Consider the following 26,110-nt stretch of genomic DNA (forward strand, 5'->3'; position numbering starts at 1 on the left):
CGACAAGTAACTCTTTCCAGTCTACCTTGGCCAGATCCTGCCTTATTTTACTAAAATTCACTGTCTCCCAATCCAAAACCTTTTTTTGCAACTTGTCTATTTCTTTCTCCATAACAAGCTTAAATTGTACCATGTTGTGGTCGCTATCACCAAAATGCTCTCCCGCCAACACATCAACCACCTGTCCGGCTTCATTCCCCAGAATTAGGTCCAGCACTGCACCCTTCCTTGTTGGATCCTCTACATATTGAGCTAAAACGTTCTCCTGTATACATTTTAAGAACTCCACTCCATCTAAGCCCTTAACATGATGACTATCCCAATTAATGTTGGGAAAGTTGAAATCACCTAATATACTTGATCTGGGTATACTTTCATCTCCATAACATCGCCTGTCTCTGCCCTCCCCTCAACTTAATCTGCTGCTGAAACCCTCATCCATGCCTTTGTTACCTCTAGATTGGACTATTCCAATGCTCTCCTGGTTGGCCTCCCATGTTCCACACTCCATAAACTTAAGCCCTCCAAAAATTCCTGGGATGAAGGGTTATATTATGAGGAAAGGTTGAACAGTTTGGGCCTATACCCATTGGAGTTTTGAAGAATGAGAGGTGATCTTATTGAAACATATAATATCCTGAGGGGACTTGTCGGGGTGGATGCTGGAAGGATATTTCCACTTATGGGTGAGACGAGAACTAGGGTACACAATTTAAAAATAAGGGGTCTCCCATTTAAGGCTGAGATGAGGAGAATTTTTTTTCTCCCAGAGGATCATTAGCCTGTGGCATTTGCTTCCTCAGAGAGCAGTAGAGGCTGGGTCATTGAATATATTCAAGGCTGAGTTAGATTCTTTATAGACAAGGCAGTCAAATGTTATGGAAGGAAGACAGGAAAGAGGAGTTGATGCCACATTCAGATCAGCCACAATCTTATCTAATGGTGGACCAGGCTCGAAGGGCCAAATGGCCTACTCCTGTTTCTAATTTGTATGTATGTGTGTAAAAGTCTGTTGCCCAAGTTCTATCTTGGATCAAGTCCCATTCACCCCTCAACCCTGTGCTTGCTGGTTTACATTGACTCCCGATTTAGCAACACCTCAATTTTAAAATTCTCATCCTTGTTTTCAAATATCTCCATGGCTTTACTCCTCCCTATATCTGTAACCTCCTCCAGCCCGACAACCCTCTGAGATCTCTGCGCTCCTCCATTTCTGGCCTCTTGTGCATCTCCCAATTGTCATTGGTCCATCATTGGTCACCTGTCCTAATATCTCCTATCTGTTTCAATGTCAAATTTTGTTTGACTCTTTTAGTTAATTGATAAGGATGATTAAATCATCAAATAAGAACACACAAACAATAAGTGCCCCCCTTTTGGAGGGGTACAAACATAAGTTGGAAATTATGACAAAACCAGCAAAGAAAAACTTATCAAATTACAATTTTGTTCCCTCTGTCCACAATGTACTCCAATCTCTCTGGTGTCCACCAGTTGTGGAAAGTCTTAAGCATAACGGTGGACACTGTATGCTCCCTCTCCAGGGACACCTGGGTGCAGGCATAGCCAAGGAAAAAAGGCAGACAGCTGAAGCGAACACACTCATCAACTGCACTCTGCCTGGACTGGTTAAAGGTCACCTTGGACAGACCAAGAGCAAGTCTCTGAGGAAGTCCTGAGAACTGTCTGCTCCTCTCTGCACCGGGTGGTCAAAGATCAGGAGCATAGGCCTGAAGAACAGTTAGCAGTAAAGCAGCAGCCCCTCAAATAATGGAAGAGCGGCTGCAACCCTTCAGACTCAGTGTAAATATGAAACATAGACTCATCCAGACTGAAAAAATTACAGGTAGCCTGAGAGTCTGTGAATTGACTTACAAACATGTTAGACAGGATTGCAATGTAGAGTCATAGAGTAATTTATGGCACAGAAGGAGACCATTCAGCCCATCGAGTCCAAGCCGCCTCTCCCATGGAGCTATTCAGTCAGTCCCACTCGATCCGTGTAGCCCTGCAAGTCTATTTCCTTCAAGTGACCATCCAATTTCCTTTAGAAGTCATTGATTGTCTCCGGTTCCACCATTTTTGTGGGCAGCGAGTTCCAGATCATTACCACCCGCTGCATAAAAAATTCTTCATATTCCCCCTGAATCTCTTCCCCAAAACCTTCAATCTCCAACACTTTCCATACCAGATCCCCAATGGAATACGGGAGGACTCCAGTGTTGACAGTCCTCGCCATGGACACCAGCCTCCACTGGACAACAGGATGGAACGCCAGGATTTCTCTCAACCGGAGACGACAAATCTTATTTGATAACTCTCCTGTGAAGAGCCTTGGGGCATTTTACTAGGTTAAAGGTGCTATATAAATGCAACTTTGACTATGACTATAAGTTGTTGGTATTCGGTTCTGCTCCACCAGGGATCCGTTCCAGGTTTTCCTTTCATTCCGACGTGAGGTTCTTGCTTCCCCGCAGCCGCTGGGGTTTCCGCACTCCCAGTGATAGGCAGCCAATGATGTTGACCAGCCCCGGGTGGGATTGAAGATTTTGGGCGGGGTGGTGGGGCTTGCAAATGCATTCGCCGTGAATTGGAGCTGATAAAAAAAATGCAGCGGCAGCGTTTGTTCTGCGTCTTTTTGATGTTTTTTATGATTTCTGTTGCTAAATGTGAAACAAGGAAAGAGGAAGTGAGTGCTGTAAAAAGTTTGGTCTGGGGGCCGGGTCTGAGGGCTGATGTTGTGCTGCCGGTTCGATATTTCTACATCCAGGCAGTTACCTATACAGGAGAAAATCTCACCGATTCTCCTGGTATGTAAATTGTTCTTTGTTGGGGTTTGGACCTTTTGAACCATTTTGTTCACTGCTAGTTAATAACATGATAATCAGTTTTGGATCTGTTCACGTTTATAACTGTATTAGTTGTAATATTTCTGTGCAGCCAGGTGCAGGTTAACTTCGTTGAAGTCCAGCAATAAAGTCATAATTGTTAAACGTTTCTGTCAGTATTGCTTTGCATCTGCCCTCTTCTACAAAAATAGAATAGATTTCCCACATCGAATTATAACAGTCATGACCATTACCAGACATCTGGGAGCTATTTAAAGAATGTAATCAAATTTCTATGCTCACATGTTTGTGCAAATTAAAAGACAATCTAATGTGGATTTTCTGTTGAGACATTCCTCTAGATCAAAGATGCTATCTTTTATAATATATTATAATTGTTTTCTTTGGAAACATTTTTTTGAAATCTGTATGTTTAAGTTAATAATTGTATGGTAGGAGAAAGGGAAAATTAAAGTGATTAATTTGCCCTTTTAATCTAGGGAGTGATACATTCAGTGTGGTGATCAAAGTGCTGTCCTCCAGAGAACATGTTCGGCGTTACGTACCTGCACCCTTGGATCGAAATGATGGAACATTTCTTATGAGGTATCGAATGTATGGAACTGCTACAGAGGGGCTAACGATTGAAGTATTTCATGAAGGTCAACATGTAGGCCAGTCTCCATATATTTTAAAAGGTAACATCAAATTTTAAAAAACTTGGATGTAGGAGTTGTGAGAAATCTGCAGAGTAAGAAACATTCTTAGTGAGTGGGGGTTGGCCTGAACTGGAGCTCAACACTGAAATATAGTTGGCTTGAACTTACAATGTTATTACTATGGTTGTTTTTAGTCAATTTAGTATAATGGGACAATAAAACCACATGATGAGAGGGAGAGGGTACTGGGAACTACAGGTGAGTTATTGTGTTCCAGAAATAGTTGAAAACACTTTGCATAATAAAGAAATTGTAGGGGTTTTGGAATGCATATTCTGGAGGTGGCACTGGGGCAAGAGGAAACTCTGGAGAAATGATGGGTTTCACCTTACCTTAGCCAATGTCAATGTCCTCTTGGGCTAAATTGACCAATGGAGAGATGGGAGCTAAGTACAAGTATAGCAAAGGGTAAAACATTCATTGTGGGATATTGAAAGGCTTACCAGAGAGCAGTAAAGAGAGTTTAAGGAAAAATACAGTAAAGGAGAGAATAAACAACAACAAAAAGTTAGTTGTTGTGTTTTTATACAAATGTATAAAGACATTAGTAGTAGGGAAAGTGATAGAATCTATTATAAAGGATGTGATAACTGGACACGTAGAAAATAATGGTAGAATTGGGCAGAGTCAACATGGATATATGAAAGGGAAATCATGTTTGACAAACCTGTTGGAATTTTTTGAGGATTTAACTAGCAGAATAGATAAGGAGAAAACCAGTGGATGTGGTGTATTTGGATTTTCAGAAGGTTTTTGATAAGGTCCCACACAAGAGGTTAGTAAACAAAATTGGAACACATGGGATTAGGGGTGATACTGGCATGGATTGAGAATTGGTTAACGGACAGAAAACCGAGTAGGAACAAAAGGGTCATTCTCAGGTTGGCAGGCTGTGACTAGCGAGGTACTACAAGGATCACTGCTTGGGGCCCCAGCTATTTACAGTCTATATCAATGATTTGGATGTGGGGATCAAATGTAATATTTCTAAGTTTGCTGATGACGCAAAACTAAGTCAGAACGTAAGTTGTGTGGAGGATGTAGGAAGCCTTCAAGGGGATTTAGACAGGCTAAGTGAGTGGGCAAGAACGTGGCAGATGGAATATAATGTGGACATATGTGAAGTTATCCACTTTTGGTAGGAAAAACAGTAATGTAGCGTATTTCTTAAATGGTGAGAGATTGGGAAGTGTTGATGTCCAATAGGACCTGGGTGTCCTTGTTCATAAGCAAGTGTGCAAGTGCAGCAAGCAATTAGGAAGGCAGATGGTATATTGGCCTTTATTGCAAGACGATTTGAGTACAGGATTAAAAAAGTCTTGCTGCAATTGTATAGAGCCTCGATGAGACTGTACCTGGAGTATTGTGTACGGTTTTGGTCTCCTTCCCCAAGGAAGGATATACTTTCCAGAGAGGGAGTACAACGACGGTTTGCCAGACTGATCCCTGGGATGGCAGGATTGCCCTATGAGGAGAGATTGAGACTGGGCCTATATTCTCTTGAGTTTAAAAGAATGAGCGGTGATCTCACTGAAGCATGCAAAATTCTTTTACAAGGCTTGACTGGGTTGATGCAGGAGGATGTCCCCCCTGGCTGGGGGTGGGGGGTGGGGGCTGGGGTGGGGGGGGGGGGGTTCTAGAACTAGGGTACACAGTCTCCGAATAAGGGTAGCCCCATTTTGGGACTGAGATGATGACGAATTTCTTCACTCAGAAGGTGGTGAATCTTTGGATTTCTCTACCCCAGAGAGCTGAGAGCAGTCATTGAGTATGTTCTAGACAGAGGTCGATGGATTTCTAGATATTAAAGACATCAAGGGATATGGGGATAGTGTGGGGAAATGGTGTTGAGGTAGAAGATCAGCCATGATCTAGTTAAATGGCGGAGCACGTTCAAGGGGACGAATGGCCTGCTCCTGTTCCTATGTTCATTAGAAATAGTCATGGCGTTAGAGGCACTATTTAAAATGGAGGGGCATGACATGCCCTTGCAGAAATCTGCCTTCATCCAGGGTGAGATTTGAGACAAAAATTTTGGCTGTAAATTTTTTTTATGGAATGGATAAGGGTAAAAGGGCGGAGAAATAGCCCTGTTACTTAAAAATGGAATACAACTGTCAAAAGGAAAATTTTTGTTGATGGTGCTCAGTTGGAATCTGGGAGAATTAAGTAGCAAAAAGGGATGTGTTATCACATTACAAGTTCAATATTGACTTCCAAATAGTGGGAAAGAAATATGAAATTTTTAAGCAATTGAGAGATTTACAGTAATAGTTAAAATAATTGAAAACTTAAGCTACCCTAATGCAGTTGGGATAAGGTAAATGATTTGTGGTCAAAGTGAGGAAGAATTTTTAGGCTGCATTCTGAACTGTTTCTTTAATCAGTATATTTTTCTTCCAAGAAGGAGGGGTATAATGCTGGAGGTGATCTTGGTTAATGAAGCCAGACAGGTTACCTGATGGCAGGGGAGCGCATGGGTAATAATCTAACAGTTTCCACTTTTTAAAATGGAGAATTTGGACGAATAACAGAAAAGAATAGTTTGCATTTTGGGGACCTGACTGTGGGAAGCTATAGAAGAAACAGTAGAAACTCTGGCCATATTTTTGAAAAATGCTGTGAAAAGTTAAATTGTGTCAAAAATGGCAGCACCAACCGGTTTCCTGTTGCCATTCCTGTTGCTGGCAAGTTTCAACAGGATGGAGGAAGGTGGGTCCTGGAAACCTGCCCGATTCTGGAATGAGGTCAATTAAATAGTTAATGAGCTCACTGAGGGCCAGTTTGGGATTTTGGTGGGGGTGCACGGGTTGCACATTAGGTCAAGGCAGACCAGGTGCATGGAGGCGGCAACACAGTAGGGAGCCAGTCATGGCTGCACCATCAACTTAGGCGGGGTCATAAAACGAAGCACGGCTGAGAGGCAAACAGGTGCCATCAGGTATGCACAGGTTATGAGGAGAGTGTTCTGTACATATTTAGGAGGTGCAGGGGGTTGTTGTCATCCTGACATCGTGGGGGCATAAAAGAAGGGGATAAGGCTTCCAGACATTATAGGGAGTCCAGCTGAGCACAAGGAAGGCAATAGCTGGTAATGGGAACAGGACTCTCAGATTTTGGGTCTAGTGGCAATGAGGAGCAACATCCTCAGGAGGAGAGGCAGACCCCCAGTCATGACGAGGGGCAGGAATGCAATGGGAGCCATACCCTCAGCATAGAAACTGCTGGTGAAGGCGGAGCTACCTGGAGATGACAGAGAAGCAGTGTCCGCTGGATCCTGCACCTATCCAGGCAGATTGCCACTGTGGTTTGTGCCCATGTCGCGGAAGACCTCACACTTCGCAGTACTGCTCGCCATGACCTGCCAGTAGCTGCCACAGGGACTGTGGCCTTGAACAACTTTACCATGGTGCCTTCCAAGGATCTATAGCAAACCTTGGCAGCTTGCAAATGGCTACACACCACTGAATCTCCCAGGTCATTAATGCCCTTTTTGAGAGAGCTGGACAGTACATTCAATTCCAGACAGATGGGGCGTTGCAGGCACTCAGAGGGTGGTGAATCTTTGGAATTCTCTGCCCAGAGGACTGTGGAGGCTCAGTCGTTGAGTATGGTCAAGACTAAGATCGATAGATTTCTACATATTAAAAACATCAGTGGTTACGGGGATAGTGCAGGAAAATGGTGTTGAATTAGAAGATTAATCATGATCTCATTGAATGTTGGAGCGGGCTTGAAGGGCTGAATGGCCTACTCTTGCTCCTGTTTCTTATGTTCTTGTGAACCTGGTATGTTTGTAGGTCTGAAATCTGCCTCTGGTGGGAAACTGATTAAAGTTTAGAATTTCATGGGGGTGAGCCCTAATTGGTAAGGAAATGGGTTTCTTGTCCACTTAGAGGCAGTGGGGGTGGGAATGGAGGTGGGTCAGATGAAGTGTGGGACTCATTTAGACTCCCGCAGCAGCCATCACAGAGGCTGTTGGTTGTCCTGAGGGAGAAATCTGCAGTTTGTGCCAAAACCTTCCACCACCGGAAGAAAGAAAGATGAGACCTGGCACCCGGGGAAGGGCAGGCCCTCACTTCATCAATGCCAACCTGGATCTAATGCTAGAGGCCATGAGGGAGAAGAGGGAGGTCCTCTTCCTGAAAGAGGAGGCCTCATTGTCGTGCAATTAGAGGCTCTCTGCTCAGCATCATCTCCCTCTGCCTCCAATTCTTCCTCTATTAACTTCTGACCCTCCTTTGATGAGCTGTCTCTTTCCTGAGCCTATCAACCTCAATGTCCATCTCTCTGGAGGACCACGTAATGGAGAGCTCAGCAGACCACCACAATGACCCTTGCTGGAGGGTATTGGGGGGCAACACCCGACTGGCATTGGAATCACTTCTTCAGAAACCCAGTGCCCTACTCAATTGTTGTCCTGCTGAGCACATAGCATCAGTTGTATCGCTTCTGTCTGCGGCTCCATAGAGGGGTCAGTAGCCATATTTTCAAGGGAGTTGCCTTGTCCCCGAGTATCCACCCATGCACTTTGGGGGTTGGAGTGAAGATCTGGGGCAGCTAGGACTGGTGGATGATGAGCCAGGAAAGCAAGGGCACACATAGAGGAAGCTCTTGTTATGGCCACAGACCAGTTGAACGATGAGGGAGTGGCAGCCCTTTCTGTTGATGGATCTCACTGGGTGCTTTGATGCTCTGCACCTGGGGGAATCCAGTGATGGAGGAAAAACCCAGTGCCCTTTGTCCGTGTGAGGCCGTAACTGTCACAGAATCGTTAGTCTAGAAGGAGGTCATTCGGCCCAATATGTCTGCACCAGCTCTCCAAAAGAGCAATTCCCTCAGTTCCACTCCCCTGCCTTCTCCCCATAACCCTGCACATTCTTCCTTTTCATATAACTGTCTAATTCCCTTTTGAATGCTTCAATTGAACCTCCACCACATTCTCAGGCAGCGCATTCAAGACCATAACCATTCACTGCGTGAAAAAGTTTTTCCTCGTGTCACTTTTGCTTCTCTTAGCAAATACTTTAAATCTGTGCCTCCTCATTCTCGATCCTTTCATGCGTGCGAACAGTTTCTCTCTATCTACTCTGTCCAGACCCCCTCATGATGTTGAATACCTCTATCAAATCACCTTTCAGCCCTCTCTTTTACAACGAAAACAGTCCTAACTTCTCCAATCTGTCTTCATAACTGAGGTTCCTCATCTCTGGAACTGTTTTTATGAATCTTTTCTGTACTCTCTCCAGTGCCCTCACGTCTTTCCTAAAGTGTGGCACCCAGAACTGGACACAATGCTCCAGCAGAGGCTGAACAAGTGCCTTATACAAGTTCAACATAACTTCCTTTCTCTTGTACTCTATGCCCCTATTAATACAGCCCAGGATACTGTATGCTTTATTAAACACTCTCTTAACCTGTCCTGTCATCTTCAATGATATATGCACATATGCACCCTTTAGAATTGTACCCTTTATTTTATATTTTCGCTCCATGTTCTTCCTATCGAAATGAATCACTTCACATTTCTCCGCATTGAACTTCATCTGCCACCTGTCTGCCCATTCCACCAACTTCTCTATGTCCTTTTGAAGTTCTACACTATCCTTTTCACAGTTCACAATGCTTCCAAGTTTCATATCATCTGCAAACCTTGAAATTGTGCCCTGGACAGCAAGATCTAGGTCATTAATATTTATCAGGAAAAGCAAGGGTCCAACACTGATCCCTGGGGAACTCTACTACAAATCTACCACCAGCCCAAAAAAATCCATTAACCACTACTCTTTGTTTCCTGTCACTCAGCCAATTCCATATCCATGTTGCTACTGTCCCTTTTATTCCATGAGCTACAAGTTTGCTCACAAGTCTGTTGTGTGGCACTGTATCAAATGCCTTTTGAAAGTCCCTGTACACCACATCAACTGCATTGTCCTCATCAACCCTCTCTGTTACCTCCTCAAAAAACTCCAGCAAGTTAGTCAAACATGATTTTCCCTTAGTTAATTAATTAACTCGCATGTGACTCTTAATTTTGTCCCGAATTATTTTTTCTAGAAGTTTCCCCACCACTGAAGTTAACTGACTGGCCTGTTGTTGCTGGGCTTATCTTGCAGCTTTGTTCAAAAACAGGAGTAAACGGTTTTAATTCTCCAGTTCTTTGGCACCATCCCCGAGTCTAAGGAAGACTGATAAATTATGGCCAGCACCTCTGCGATTTCCACCCTCCCTTCCCTCAGTATCGTTGGATGCATTTCATCCGGCCCTGGTGTTTTATCCACTTTAAGTACAGACAGCCTATCGAATACATCCTCTTTTATCAATTTTAAACCCTTCTAGTGTCTGAATTACCTCCTCTTTCACCATTGCCAGTCTCTTTTCATGCTCTCTTTGTTATTTGCTTTTTCACTTCCCCTCTGGACCTTTTATATTCAGCATGGTTCTCAATAGTATTTTCGACCTGGCCTCTGTATAAGCATGCTTTTTTTCTTCTTTATCTTAATCTCTATCTTTTTTGTCATCCAGGGAGCTCTGAATTTGTTCGCTCTACCTTTGAGGGAACATACCTTGACTGTGCCCAAAATATCTTTTCTTTGCAGGTAGCCCATTGTTCAGCTACTGGTTTTCCTGCAAACTGTTGACTCCAATTTATTCGCTCCAGGTCCATTCTTACTCCATTGAAGTTGGCTTTCCCCCAGTTAATTGTTCTTACTCTGGATTGTTCTTACTCTGGATTGTTCTTACTCTGGATTGTTCTTTGTCCTTTTCCATAGGAAACCTTATGATACAATGATCACTGTCCCGTAAATGCTCTGCTACTGAAATTTGATCCACTTGGCCCACCTCATTCCCGAGAACCAGGTCTAGCAGTGCCTCTTTTCTCTTTGGACTTGCAACATACTGTTGTAGAAAATTTTCCTGAACACACTGCAGGAACTTTTGCCCCTCCCTGCCTTTTACACTGCTACTATCCCAGTCTATGTTTGGATAGTTAAAATCCCCCATTATAACTAGCCTATAATATTTGCACCTCTCTGTGATTTCCTTGCAAATTTGTTCCTCCACGTCCATCACACTAGCTGGTGGCCTATAGACAACACCGACCAATGTAACTTACCTTTTTTGTTCCTTAGCTCTAGCCAAATTGATTCTGTCGTCGACCCCTCTGGGACATCCTTTTTCTCCAGCACTGCACTGCACTGCTCTCCTTAATCAATACGACCACCCCTCCCCTTTTTTTCCCTTTCCTATCTTTCTTGAACACCTTGTATCCAGGAATATTCAACACCCAGTCCTGCCCTTCTATGATCCAGGTCTCTCTATTGGCCACAACACCATATTTTCACATGGAAATCTGCGCCTGTACTTCACTAATCTTATTAACCACACTTGGTGCATTCACATACATGCATATTAACCCTGATTCAGACTTTATGACTTTCTCCCTTACTCTGACCTCAGTTAATAACTTACTATTCCCTACTATAGTGCTATCTATCTGCCCCAATATTCTGTGAAACTTGGTATTTATCTCTGATATTTGTTCCTGGTTCTCTCACCCCTGTCATTAAATGAATGTCAGAGTTGGGCAGCACAAAGAGGGCGTTAGTGACTAGCAAAATGTAGTGGTGTGCAGCCGTTTTTGTGATGCCACTGAGGTCCTCAGCAGATCCTTGGAAGGAGCCAGAAACGACTATGTTATAGGTCACGGTGACTTTGACGGTCACTGGCCGGACATGGCAACCAGTTCTGAGAGATGCGAGGTCTTCGGTGAGGAGGGCACATCTGTCTGGAGAGTCGCAGTCTCCTGTGGCACTGGTTCTCAGTCATCTTCAGGTAATTTGGTTTTCGGCGGTTGAGAATTTGACCTCTGTTGCCTTCCTGTCCATCTTTCCTCACCCAGGATTCTGCCCTTCCTGAGGATGATTTTGCCCCTCATCACCATTGTGCCCAAAATCTGACATTTGTGGCCCATTGCCAACTGGAACCATGCTTCTGGGCAGGTGGCTGCCTAATTGTCCTTGGCAGACTTCTGCCCCTGTGATGCCAGGGGCTGCCGACCCTATTTGAGCCCGAGCACTGACTCTCCCTGCCACCTGTGCAGTGCCAAGGCACCCCCTTACCAAATGCCAGACCCCTTTGCCCCACTTACCCTCTAACGAGGCCACAGTGATGCCCTGGGGCAACCATAACTGCCTCCCCACTCGTTGCCCTCCTGCTTTCAGCTGGTCAGTTTCTGGAGGCATGGGTTAAATGTCCCTTTAAAAGGTCAGCCTCTGACCAGCTCTGAACAAGCTTCTAAACTATTAATTGGCCTCAAATGGGGGGAGACAGGTTTCCTGTCCCGCCCTCCCCTGGCGCTGCTCATTGTTGGCAGCGCCAGTATCAGCCCCTTGAAATTGACATTCCAACCGGTGCAGTATTTTTGGGGGTCCCCCCCCATTCCCAACCCCCCGCCTCTGTTCCTGTCTTCCCATGTCTTGCAGTACTGCCTGTGGGGGATCAGAACAGGTTTTTCTCCCAGTCACCAGAGACAAAGTACCAGTAGCAAGAAATCTAAATGGTTAGTTGTTAAAACGGCCATGTTGTACTGTCTTCTAGCTAGCTTTACTTTGCTTTTAACATTGCTTATTGGTGTTTTCTTTTTCAAAGATCTCTGATCATTCCCTTGTATCATTCTCTACCCAAATTCCTCTCCTCCTGCAAGTCACTTACTTCTGCACTCTCAAATTCCCAACTTTCTAGTCTTTGGCCTTTAATTCCTTATGATATCTCGGCAGCTATCAATTTGCTAAATTATTTCATTTTTTTTTTACCTTAAGGGTACAGTACAAATGAAAGTTGTAGTTGTTGCAATGAGTGGTCTTCTCATCCTTTTCCCTAAATTCAGGTAAGTGCCCAGAAATGTAAAGGTGCAGAGATGACTTTTAGGTATTCTTGTGCACTCTTTTAGTGCCCTGTTCCAATGTTGCTAAAGTTGGAACAGTCCTCTCATCAACTAACTTGAGCAATTTGCTTTGCAGTTGTGATAAAGATGAAAAAGATTTGCAAATTGACAAGTTGCATTCTCATTGCTTGTTCTTGTAAACATGTAGGGGCATTCTTTTTAGTGAACAAGGTACTTTGCAAATTAAAATAGTTTGTTTGAACTTTGCCACCGCATGGCTTAATATGTATGGGGGATTGATATAAAAAAAAACTTCTGAACAACAATTTTTAATATAGCTAATTACTACAGAGGTAATGTGTAATTGCATGTAACAGTAATATGTTGCGTTCCTGCTTCTGTCATCAGGACCAGTTTATCATGAATACTGTTACTGTCCAGAAGAGGAGCCCCAGACATGGAAAGATACTGTATCTTGTCCTGCAGAAGAGGAACAGATTTCTAGCGACTTCACTAATTTTCCGAGTATAGATCTCTCACTCCTACTAGAACAAGTACCAAACAGATTTGGTGATCGAGGAATTGTTCACTACACCATATTAAATAACCAGATTTATCGACGAACCATGGGACGGTACACTGACTTCAAAATGTTTTCAGATGAAATGCTACTTTCTTTAGCAAGAAAAGTATGTGTTAATAAAACTACAGTCTGAAAATGTTTTTTGTACAATAATCTGTTCCAAAATGGGTCGTTTTTAGTTATTTTATGTACTTTGCTTAGGTTCGATTGCCCAATGTTGAATTCTATATAAATGTTGGAGATTGGCCATTGGAAACTCGTGAAATGAAAGATAACCCCTTGCCTATCATTTCTTGGTGTGGCTCTGAGGACACTGCTGATATTGTCCTTCCGACATATGACATAACACGCTCTACATTAGAAACACTGCGTGGTGTAACAAATGACCTTCTCTCCATTCAAGGACAGACTGGTAGGTTGTTTGCTTATATTTCTGTTTACTTGTAAACATCAAGTTTCACAATGAATTCAGTAGAGCTGACATCTAATGTTGCAGCTTTTTATTTAAAATGAAACTTTTCATACAGGAGCATATTTCCCAAGCATTTTATTTGTATGTAGCCATCTCATTCTCTTGTTCCCCTTTTTCTTCATTTTCTTTGTACTTGTAAATTTGTCAGTTCTGCAGAGGCTGTAGTTCTTCCATTTTTGACACATGCAGTTGAAGTTTAATCAGAAATGTGGTCACCAATACAACTGGAATTCTAAAATGAAAACAGAAAATGCTGGAAATACTCAGCAAGTCTGGTAGCATCTGTGGGAAGAAAAATAAAATTAACGTTTCAAGTCGATGCCTTTCACCAGTTCTGATGGGAGAGATGAGAAACAAAGAAAAAGTAAAAGCAAGTTTTTAATTTAATTTAAATTTTCAACAATAATTGAAATCTGAAGAAATGAGACTTCACACTTGCAAAGAGAATTTTCAATGTTTAGTGGATATCTAATGGGTAAATACTGCAACTTCATGCCCGTCATGTGTTTGAATGCCACGTCTCTCAGCGAGATGCTTTCGAAGCAAAGCCTTTGGAGGAGCAGGGCAACTCTGACCCCAATTTTCCGATTTGTGTGTTGAACTGCGCTTGTGCGGATGCCAGAAATTGCCCTCCGATTTACTTAGTGAGCATATTTGCCTCACTGTTATTTCTACTGCAAAATCTGGGAAATAGTTTAAAATTAGTGGAACAAATTTAACAATCTGAATGGATGTATAAACTATGAAATTACAACCAAACTGAAGTACATTCCTAAAAATACAACAGTTCCTCCGCTCTAGTTTTTGGAATTTTTTTTCTGCAAACTCCTCTGCCTCTCTGGCTTCGTCCCCAACCACCTTCAAAAATACATCTCTTTGCTCAAGCTTTTGGTCATCTGTCCTAACCCTTGCTTATTGGGAACTTATTCTGTGTAATGTTTATTAGGATGTAGGTGACACTTATTACATATCCCTAGTTACTCTTGGACAAGAGCAACATATATAGTGCCTTTAACCTAATAACATGTCCCAAGGCACTTCACGGGAGCATTCTAAAACAAAATGTGACACTGAGCCACATAAGGATGACCAACATTTTGGTCGAAGAGGTAGGTTCTAAGGAGTGTCTTTAAACAAAGAAAGTGAGGTAGAGGGGCGGAGATGTACGGAGGGAATTCCAGTTCTTGGGGCTAAGGCAACTGAAAGCACGGCCACCAGTAGAACGATTAAAATCGGAATGATTGAGGCCAGAATTAGATGAGTGCAGATATCTTGGAAGCTTTGGGGGCTGGAGGAGATTAGAGATAGGGAGAGGCGAGGACATGGTTGGATTTGAAAACAAGGATGAGAATTTTAAAGTCAAGACATTGCTTGATCGGGAGTCAATGTAGGTCAGCAAGCACAGGGGTGATAGATGAACGGGACTTGGTACAAGTTAGGACACGGGCAGCAGAGTTTTGGATGTCCTCAATTTTATGGAGGGTAGAATGTGAGAGACCAGCCAGAAGTGTATTAGAATAGTCATGTCTGGAGAGAATGAAGGCATGAATGAGGGTTTCAGCAGCAGATGAGATGAGGCAGGAGGGAAGTCGGGCGATGTTACGAAGGTGGAAATAGGCGGTCTTAGCGATGGCCCGTATATGAGGCCAGAAGCTCATCTCGCGGTCAAATGTGACATCAAGCTTGCAAACAGACTGGTTTAATCTCAGACTGTTTCCAGGGAGAGGAATGGAGATGGTTGCTAGAGAACAGAGTTTAAAGCAGGGACTAAAAACAATGGCTTTAGTCTTCCCAATACTTAATTGCAGGAAATTTCTGCTCATCCAGTACTGGATGTCAGATAAGCAGTCTGATAATTTAAGCAACAGTGGAGGAGTCAAGAGAAGTGGTGGCAAGATAGAGCTGGATGTCATCAGCGTATATGTGAAAACTAACTGCTTTCAGATGATGTCAGCGAGGAGCAGCATGTAGATAAGAAATGTGAAGGGGCCAAGGATAGATCCTTGGAGGGCTCCACGGGTAACCATGTGGGAGCAGAAAGAGAAGCCACTGCAAGTGGTACTCTGGGTATGATTTTAGATAGATGAGAATGAACCAGGCAAGTACAGTCCCATGCAGCTGAATGATGGTAGAGAGGCATTGGAGAAGGATAGTGTGGTCAGCCGTGTCAAAGCCTGCAGACAGGCCGAGAAGGACAATGAGGGATAGTTTACTTTTGTCACGGCCACATAGGATGTCATTTGTGACTTTGATGGGAGCTGTTTCAGTACTGCGGCGGGAGCAGAATGATTTGGAGGGATTTAGTCATGAAGTTCCGGGAAAGAAGCGCATAGATTTGGGAGGCGACAACACATTTCAGGGCTTAAGAGGAAAGGAAGGTTGGAGATGGGGTGGTAGTTCACAAGGATGGTGGGGTCAAGGGTTTAGCTTTTGAGGAAAGGGATGATGATGGCAAATTAAAGGAGAGAGAGAGAAGCACTTATTGGTTAGTATGGGGACCAGGAGGGTAAGTCGAGGCATTAAGAGCCAATAACAGTGCATTTAAAATAGCTCACATTGTTTTTGTTGTTTACAAAATACAAGGTCCTGCATGGTGCAATAAAACAGAGCAAGCTTTTTGGAGAGGAAGGGACAGCCGTGAAGAGAGGCTGAAACTAGTGAGGATCTCTAAAAATTATCCTGAGCTGTTGGATGCTGGAATAACTGCCTATTTCTTCTTTCGTGAAGAAGAGAAAGAACTTGGAAAAGCACAATTGATCAGTTTCTTTGACTTCTTTAAGGTATGATTTGGTGGATAAATGGAACAATTATTTTTAAATCATTTTTTTTATTTTGCAAATTTTGCTGTAAAGTGCATTTACTTGAGATGCAAAATTGGAGTAACAGCCTACAGTTCCAAGTAGTGGTGTTCACAAGTTCAATTTCCCTCACTCTCTGATGAATTCCTGATCTCTCTCTCTTTGGCATAGAGCAGTATGGATGGAGGGATGGTCATTCCTTCGCTTGTAGGCCGACTTATTACCAATCTGATCACAGATGGATGAACAGGGTGCTTAAAAGGAAAAATGTTAAATACTAGTTTTACTTTTACAAATTTAGAGCCTCGCAATTAACGTTGCAAGGTTTTGTGAGCACACACTGTGATGCTGAAGCATTCCATGGAAGGGAGCCAGGCATGAAAGAGAATTATATTGCCTTATGTGATATGATCTGCTATGTATATTATCCCTCCTTCTCTCCCCTTGCCTCTCCACTGCAACCCGATGTTCTGTTAACTGCAGTCATAAGATGTCATCAATATTTACTATCCTGTCTGAAAAATACATTGAGTTAAGAAACATTGGTAGCCTTCCAAAGGCACAACTCCACTGGATCCTGAACTCAGTAACACCTGAAACTGGACACAATTCCAGTGGCACGCAGTGATCGTGCACCCAAATAGAGAGGCCTGAGGATCATCCAGCGTTTGACCTTGGGCTTTATCATAATTCAGGTGCAGTGCAGGAACGTAATCAGTTTTGGCCAGGGCTGAGGCCCACAATTAGGTCTGGTGGGGATAGGGGGAAGGCAATCAGGATGGGGTGTGGGCAGGCCAGTAGCTGTCCACAGTTGTTTTGTGGAGCCAGAAGGAGCATTCCTGCTCTTTCCAACCACAGAAAGGACATTACAAGGAGTTTGAGACTGTTGTTTTTAGTATCCTGTAGCTGTCCTTTTTACAGAACCCTAGTTAGGCAGCTCAAGACTTGGAAATAGTGATCAGGAACTAGTCGGAAAAAAAACTTTGGGCATCTGGGTCAAAAATGAACCCAAGAGCCTTCATTTCAATATTGAAAACCACCTTAAGAACAAAGACCTGACCAGTTCAGCATTGAGCTGAATGTTCGTGCAGTTCATGTGCGAGTCTCTGGCTGCTAAATTGTTTATTGTTGTGCCTGTTTCATGCCTGGAAAGCAGGTACAACAATGTTGAATTAGACCCTGTTATTATTTCCTCTACCCTGTTTTAAATGTAAAGCAGACTCTATCTTTGGGGTAAATACATAGCAGCGCACTCAAGCTCAGTAGCAAAACCTACAGTTTATATCTCTTGTTAATTTATGTTTCTGTAAGTGAAGTTGAACCAGTAATTTTTTTTGAGGTTTTGTACAACGGATGTATTATTGCCTGTTATGAATCAAAACTTACAAAATTTCAGCAAAGAATAAACTTCAAATCAAAATATTACATCAGGCCAACCATGTATTTCATTATATTAAGTGACTTGATAATTATTGAATTTGGAGTTTAGGTATTTCTTCAGGTAATTCTTTTCATAGTAATAATCAGTATCTCTAGAGTTTTTGTGGATGCATTTTTTAATATTCATGCAAACCCTTTTTTTAAATTGAGATGAGATGTGTTTCTGAACATTTTTCCAGTATAAATACCAAGTGAATGTGGATGGTACTGTGGCAGCTTACAGGTTCCCATACCTTATGTTGGGTGACAGCCTTGTGTTGAAGCAGGATTCTAAATACTATGAGCACTTCTACAGATCTCTGAAACCATGGAAACACTATGTTCCACTGAAGAGAGATTTGAGTGATGTTATTGAAAGGATTAAATGGGTGAAGGTAAGCAAGTTGCAATGTTATTCAATTTAAATGTATAGAATTTCCCCAAAAGCTCATTGGGTAAATGTGACGTGTCACTGAACCATACAGACTAGTAAGGTCTTGCTCAAATTCTGATTTATACTGAGTTAGTCTCTCCGTGTGCAGTATGAGTGCTACAATTAACTTTGGTCTCATAGGCTGGATAGAGAATAAAATGGCCACAGTTCCGATTCCTGATTTCTGAATGGCAATCACTTCTGTAAATGCGAATTTCTATGTATTGAGTACAACAAAATCAACCTTTTCTGTTGAGTAGTCCCTTGATACTTGCTTGATTACCTAGAACCACACCACACCACAGCCTGCATTCGCACCTTCAGGAAAGGAGGGTCTAGGGGAGAAAGTGGAAGGGGAATTGAGACCAGTTGAAGTAATGCACTGCTGACTTGGATGTGAATGGCTAATTTAATCGTAGGGGTCAAACTTGGGATTTCTGCTCATTTAAGCCTCAGTGCTCTGTATCACTGAGCCATGGTGAGGGGCTCCTGTAATTTTATCTAAAGTTTGCTTCACACCCACCACACTAATTATCACCATTTGCTATTTAATTTCAACATAAAAGCTGTAGAAATGTATGGGGGTGGGAAAGGAGCAAAAGTTACTATTTATTGATGTGACCTAATGTAATATGCAACAACACAATATAAATTATGCACAAATGTAACAGCAGAATGAATAAATACTCTTCAAAACTAGATATAACTAACATAATTGTGAAATACATGTTTTAAAACAAATTTATTCAAAATGTTAGTACTTACCTTTTGAAGCCTCGGTGTTTCGGGATTTGTTTTCCTTGATAACAGAATTGAAAAATTATCTAGATTTTATAAATTTCTTTCAATAACTTGAAAGATATTTCAAAAAAATCCTTGGTAGTGAAGTTGCCCTTTTTAAAGGCAAATTACTTAAGTTTAACAAACTCACTGCTTCAGTATAAATCACGTGTAATAATGGTTTGAGTTATTGTATATTCTTGAGTTAAATGCCTGTTTATATAATCACTTTAATGCTTTCCTCTAGGGATACATAGTTTTATTGATAACAGCTGCAAGTTATCTACTCATGGGACAGTTATTAGGACAGTGCAGTATCATTGTCATATTGGTTACACTTAATCAGTTAATCATTGCCTGATTAGGTTTACTTATTAATTTGATGTAGAAAATTTGCATTAAATGCAGTAATCTCTGTCCCACAAGACAGTGAGGCAGCATGTTATTACGAGGCAACTTAATTTTCTGTTGCAATTGTCCCTTCAAACATATGAATTTTTTAATATATTACTGTAACATATGTTTGTGGCATAGTTGAACCTTTTTTTGTAAATCTTTACTTTTCATCTTTTAACAGAAGAAATTAATTTTGACAATACAGTATAGTAGAAAAGTAAATAGAATGCTTGTAAAACAGTAAATATGAATACACAATAGATAAAAACAGTCATCTTGGGTGGTAATGGATGTAATCCCAGTACAAAGTATTCATCAAAGGGTGGTCCTTGTTTTATATTTGTAGTAATGCAATGGCTAATAGAAGTTTCTGAATGGAATGCAGTGTACATCTTGCTAAAATCTTTTTCACTTACTTGGTCTTCTCTTAGGATAATGATGCCGAAGCACAGAAAATTGCCAGATTAGGACAAGCTCTAGCTAGAGAGCTCCTGCAGCCTTCAAGTCTTTACTGTTACTATTACATAGTCTTACAGGTTTGAGAGACTTAATAGATCCATTTATTAGATTTCATAGTCCTGCAAGGCAGTTTTGTGCTGAATTGTCTAGGATGTGTTGCTCTGATTCAGCTGGATCAGTGGATGATAACATTAATGGAAGGAAACATTAGGGATAACTACTCATCCTGGATGGATCCTTGGTAATTTCTTTAACAACGCTTTTTTTTGTCATTTTTATGTGTTTTATTATTTACAAACTCAGGGTTCCTTAATGGAACCTTGTACATCCTTAATTTTGTCTGCACAATAGTAATGTGGATTTACTGGGATAAAATCGACAGTGGAAATCACTGGAATATGTTAGCTTCTCCTCAGTGTTGTGTCCATAATGTCTTTTTTGATGCAAACTGCAGTTTTTCTTCCCTTCACAATCTCTGCACAAGAATTAAAGACCTAAGGGTCTTTGAATTATAGGTATTTCTATGTCCCAGTAACTTCCTAACTTTCTCATTTGGTTGTGTAGTGGTAAAGGGAGGATATAATCTTTGGGACTTGTACAAAATTGCCCCATAGTGGCATGTCTTAATGTTGGGTGGGCCGAGACACATCACTTTCTGCAGAGAAAGGGATGAAGATGTATGAATATGATCCACACTCAGTTCATTTATACTCTGAGTGTCCAGGTGAAGCTTCTAAGAAAGCTAAATAGTGCCAAAATTGGAAAATAACCTATTATGCCAAAAAAAAATTTTGCCAATAAGGGGCATTGTTACTAAGGGATGGGCAAATGCCTTGTACTAGGATATTATTGAAGTACATTGTTGTACCAAATATGCCCTTGATGAAAATTGCGTATAAACAAAATAAAGTTAATTGTCACAGCTTGCATGTTCACAAAAGTGTGAATTGATGTATGTAGGTTTGGTTGCTGAAGTCTATGGTGTGAATTGACATTCCTTCTGGAAAAAATACTTTTGTATTACAATCTCTAACAAGTGGATGTGATTTTTCTACATAATGTTAAAAGGCCTTAAGTTATCTGGTCCTTCTAAAGGAGTAGGGATATTTTTGCCTTTCAATCGTCTCCTGTTTAGAGAAAATATAGGGAGTGAGCAATTTTGGAAGTGGGTTCTAGCTTCTATTCTTTTCTATGTCTCCCTGATGATGAGACAAAAGGGATGGACAAAACTGACAGATCATACATAAAAGTAAAAGAAAAAGACTTGCATTTAAGTAGGGTCGCCCATAACCTTCAGACGTTGCATAGCCAATGAAGTACCTTTTGAAGTGTAATTAGTGTTGTAATGTAGGAAACACAGCAGCCAATTTGCACACAAGGTCCCACAAACAACAATGTAATAATGACGAAGTAATCTGCTTCATTAATGTTGATTGAGGAATTAGACATTGGCTAGGACAGTGAGGATAACTCACTTGCTCTTTGAAATAATACTGTGGAACCTTTTATGTCCATCTGAGAGAGCAGACAGAGCCTCTGCTTAATGTCTCATCTGAAAAATGGCACCACTGCGCAGCACTGCCTCAGTACTGCACTGGAGTGTCGGTCTAGATTATCGTGCTCATGTTTCTGGAGTGAGACCTTCTGACTCGGAGGTGAGGTTGCTACCAACTGGGCCACAGCTGACACAGTAAAGCGAAGGTCATTATACAGATTATTGTAAGATACAGAACTTATATTTGGATCATAAACTCAGATATAAATCATACTTTAAAAAAAAATCAATGGTCAAACAAAAACTGGAGAGACTGCAAAGCTGAAACAAAAACATAAAATGCTGCTAACACTCAGCAGGTCAAGCAGCATCTGTGGAGAGAACAGATATGCTAATTCTTCAGTGTGACCCTTCATCAGAACTGGAGGATATTTCAATAAACCTGCTGGATGTTTTGAGCATTTTCTGTTTTTGTTCCAGTGTTGTCATTTATATTTCAAAAGCTGAAGTGCTTTGGGAAGATGTTTTTGAATTCTCTGAATCTTGTTCTGATGTTTCACATTTAGCAGAAGATAAAATGTTACTTCTCCAATAATTATGAAATGGGTTATAACATTGCAAAGAAAATGATTGTTAAAATTGCTATTGAAAATCCATTTTATTTATTTGTATGAACTGAACTTTTAGCTCATTCATAAGGTGTAACTAATGTTTCTGTAGTTCTTCAAGCTAATGTGAAAAGAAGGGCAATGCACATTACTTAACTAGTTTGATGACATAGAAGTAGTTATTCTCTATTGTTCCCAGTGAGGTTGTGGATAAAATGATTCCTGACACCCTCCTAACGATTCAGGTTTTTATTTTGTTATAAGCGAAACGAAGTGGAGAGAATGGTTCCTTACCTTTGTCACTAAATGCTGTTTTTAATGTGACAGCTAAACATTCAAATATTTGAAAAGGTTGACTAATGCCCTTGTCATAGATTTTGTTATGCTATTCCCCAATGGTTTGTCTGCTGTACTGCAGAAAGTGGATACATCAGATTGATCAGTCCCATTCCTATCCCTGCCCATGAAAAACTGCCATGTAATCAACAGAGGTATCTGAACTTTCAATTTTCATCAAGTTTAGGGATTGGAACAGGACAAGTTATTTATCCACTTGTAATAAATCCCTTCACGACATTGATCCTGATTTGGGACACCTAAAGTATTTGTACCGTTTTGTCGCTGCCTGTCATTAGAAAGTAACCTTTTCTACCGTACAGTATTATAATTGCAACTGTAAAACCGGTAGCAACTCTTCTAATTCAAAGTTTTTCCTTTCTGTTGTTTTGTTTTAGGAGTATGCCAAAAGGCAGACAACTAAGCCTGAAATTCGAGAGGGAATGGAGCATGTTCTTCAGCCAACCGATCATGAATCTATCTGTAACTGCAAAAGAACAGCCAATATAAAGGAAGAACTTTAATTGTAACCAATATCTTGCCTCTTAATTTTGTCTGCATTACTTGAAAAATCCTGCTTTATTTCTTAGACTGTTTCCAGAAAGGGCCTGGAGTAATGTACATTTAAACGTGAACTAAGATGACCTACTCCTGTTCCTAGTTCGTATGTCACTTTCAGTAGCTATTATTCACCACACTTTTTTTTTCTCTCTAAACCTAATGCTGCTTTTGTGTCTCATGTTAATTCCGCCCTTGTGGCTTCAAATTGACTATATGAAATGTGAAATTAGAAGTTGAACTGAAAACAGGGGTAATGTGCTGAAGTTTGTAACTTAGAGTTAGTTTGTAGTTACTTGAAAATTAGTTCAAGCTGTAATTTGCAATTCAAAACACAGCAAATGTATTTCATCTGGTTTTATTTGTCAGTAAGCATGATGCACAGTGTTGCATGTAGTCTATCAGGGCTCATCTGATTTGATCCTAGAGTCAGAATTTGTATTTATTATAATGGACAGTTTTCAAAACCAATTTACTTCAACATAGGCTCACTGCATATATAGATATACTGGATTCTTTAAGACTTGTTTTGTAAACTACAATTCTAATCTTTCACAAGGTATGGTTTATATATTAAATAATCATACCAGTTCTGCTGAAACTTGCAAGCAATACCAAACTGTATGTTTGTAAAGTAACAATTTCATAGTGTATAGAGCACAAGTTATGATTCAGAAGTTGTAGGTTCCAGTACAGATGTTTACATCTCTGTTGCGATGTGATTCATTTTTATAGTGAAGAGATTCAGTGCCAAACTGTTCACCTTTTAGAGAAGGAAATAATTATTGCAAATGATTTGTAAATTAACTCGGGCAGTCTTATACTCGAAATTGGAGATCACATTGACTGCAAAACATCTAACTTGACTATAAACGATTCATGATAAACTGGTTCTGTCTTTAAATAACAGCTGTTGCTCTTAGAGTCTCAGGTTCATTCAGAGATTGTGAAATCTGAACCCTGAGCTACACCTAACTAGTCACTGTCTGATCTCATCATGCTTATGCAGCGGGCAACCACTTTACATATTGATGTTGGCCACCACCCCCCCCAACACAATCGTGGCTGGGGCAGCTTTGGCGACGCCGTTCACGACATCACTTGTTGAAGAAGCAGCTGCTGGCGCCATTTTTAAAAGGCTGCCAGCCCTGAAATAACACACTGTAACAGCGTTCACCCCTTTCCTGCCCCCTCCCCGCCCCCAATACCCATCAGAATGCAGAGTTCACCCCTTCCCCACCTCGGTGGCGCAAGCTTTCCCCAGACAGGAAAGTGAAGGCACATGAGTGCCACATGTCATGCTGAAGATCGGGAACGCAAGGTGAGATAGCAGTGGTTTGCATTTTAATTTATGCAAAGATGTAATTTACATGTCATCACTATAACAGGGACTTCTGACCAGGGCAGTTTCAGTGCTATCAGCAGAAATCGAGCATTAGAATGCAACAGGGCAAGGTAGGAGAAATTAAATAGGTGATTGAGGGGTCCAATAGAGAAGTTAGGAGCAGGAGTAGGCCATTAAACCCATCGAGCCTGATCATGGGCAATCATCCACTTCAATGCCTTTTTCCCACACTATCCTCATATCCCCTTTATGTCATTTGTATTTAGAAAGCTGTCAATCTCTGCTTTAATCAAACTCAATGACTGAGCTTCCACAGCCCTCTGGCTTAGAGAATTTCAAAGATTCACAACCCTCTGAGTAAAGACATTTCTCCTCATCTCTGTCCCCCTTATTTTGAAATTGTGTCCCTGGTTCTAGACTCTCCAACCAGGGGAAACATCTTACCTGCATCTACCTTGTCTATTCCTTTCAAGTATTTTTTTAGGTTTCAATGAGATCACACCTCATTCTTCGAAACTCTAGAGAATACAAGCCCAGTTTCCCCAATTTCTCTTCATAGGACTGTCCCATCATCCCTGGAACAAGTCTGGTGAACCTTTATGGCAATAATATCCTTCCTAAGGTCAGGGGACCAAAACTGCATACACTGCTCCAGGTGCGGTCTAACCAAGGATCTATACAATTGAAGCAAGACTTCACTACTCCTGTACTCAAATTCTCTTGCAATAATGGCTAAAATGCCATTAGCCACCTTAATTGCTTGCTGCACCTGCATGTTAGCTTTCAGTGATTTATTGACCAGGACAGCCAGGTCCCTTTGTACATCTTTTTTTTTTCTTTTTGGGCCTCCTTATGTCGAGAGACAATGGATACGCGCCTGGAGGTGGTCAGTGGTTTGTGAAGCAGCGCCTGGAGTGGCTATAGAGGCCAATTCTGGAGTGACAGGCTCTTCCACAGGTGCTGCAGAGAAATTTGTTTGTTGGGGCTGTTGCACAGTTGGCTCTCCCCTTGCGCCTCTGTCTTTTTTCCTGCCAACTACTAAGTCTCTTCGACTCGCCACAATTTAGCCCTGTCTTTATGGCTGCCCGCCAGCTCTGGCGAATGCTGGCAACTGACTCCCACGACTTGTGATCAATGTCACACGATTTCATGTCGCGTTTGCAGACGTCTTTATAACGGAGACATGGACGGCCGGTGGGTCTGATACCAGTGGCGAGCTCGCTGTACAATGTGTCTTTGGGGATCCTGCCATCTTCCATGCGGCTCACATGGCCAAGCCATCTCAAGCGCCGCTGACTCAGTAGTGTGTATAAGCTGGGGATGTTGGCCGCTTCAAGGACTTCTGTGTTGGAGATATAGTCCTGCCACCTGATGCCAAGTATTCTCCGAAGGCAGCGAAGATGGAATGAATTGAGACGTCGCTCTTGGCTGGCATACGTTGTCCAGGCCTCGCTGCCGTAGAGCAAGGTACTGAGGACACAGGCCTGATACACTCGGACTTTTGTGTTCCGTGTCAGTGCGCCATTTTCCCACACTCTCTTGGCCAGTCTGAACATAGCAGTGGAAGCCTTACCCATGCGCTTGTTGATTTCTGCATCTAGAGACAGGTTACTGGTGATAGTTGAGCCTAGGTAGGTGAACTCTTGAACCACTTCCAGAGCGTGGTCGCTAATATTGATGGATGGAGCATTTCTGACATCCTGCCCCATGATGTTCGTTTTCTTGAGGCTGATGGTTAGGCCAAATTCATTGCAGGCAGACGCAAACCTGTCGATGAGACTCTGCAGGCATTCTTCAGTGTGAGATGTTAAAGCAGCATCGTCAGCAAAGAGGAGTTCTCTGATGAGGACTTTCCGTACTTTGGACTTCGCTCTTAGACGGGCAAGGTTGAACAACCTGCCCCCTGATCTTGTGTGGAGGAAAATTCCTTCTTCAGAGGATTTGAACGCATGTGAAAGCAGCAGGGAGAAGAAAATCCCAAAAAGTGTGGGTGC

At 41.8% G+C, this 26,110-nt stretch overlaps 1 protein-coding gene across 1 annotated transcript; it reads left to right on the forward strand.

Moving 5' to 3' along the window:
• Positions 1 to 2,451: 2,451 nt before the first annotated feature.
• On the forward strand, positions 2,452 to 23,662 carry poglut3 (protein O-glucosyltransferase 3). Its single transcript, XM_068032851.1, has 8 exons — positions 2,452 to 2,810; positions 3,329 to 3,526; positions 12,843 to 13,123; positions 13,219 to 13,429; positions 16,073 to 16,269; positions 17,907 to 18,101; positions 19,747 to 19,851; positions 22,612 to 23,662. The coding sequence occupies exons 1-8, from the start codon at positions 2,609 to 2,611 to the stop codon at positions 22,735 to 22,737; spliced, it is 1,515 nt and encodes a 504-aa protein (XP_067888952.1). The 5' UTR covers positions 2,452 to 2,608; the 3' UTR covers positions 22,738 to 23,662.
• The last annotated feature ends 2,448 nt before the right edge of the window (positions 23,663 to 26,110 follow it).

The sequence above is a fragment of the Heterodontus francisci genome, chromosome 6 (assembly GCF_036365525.1).
Source record: "Heterodontus francisci isolate sHetFra1 chromosome 6, sHetFra1.hap1, whole genome shotgun sequence".
Taxonomy (NCBI): Eukaryota; Metazoa; Chordata; class Chondrichthyes; order Heterodontiformes; family Heterodontidae; genus Heterodontus; species Heterodontus francisci.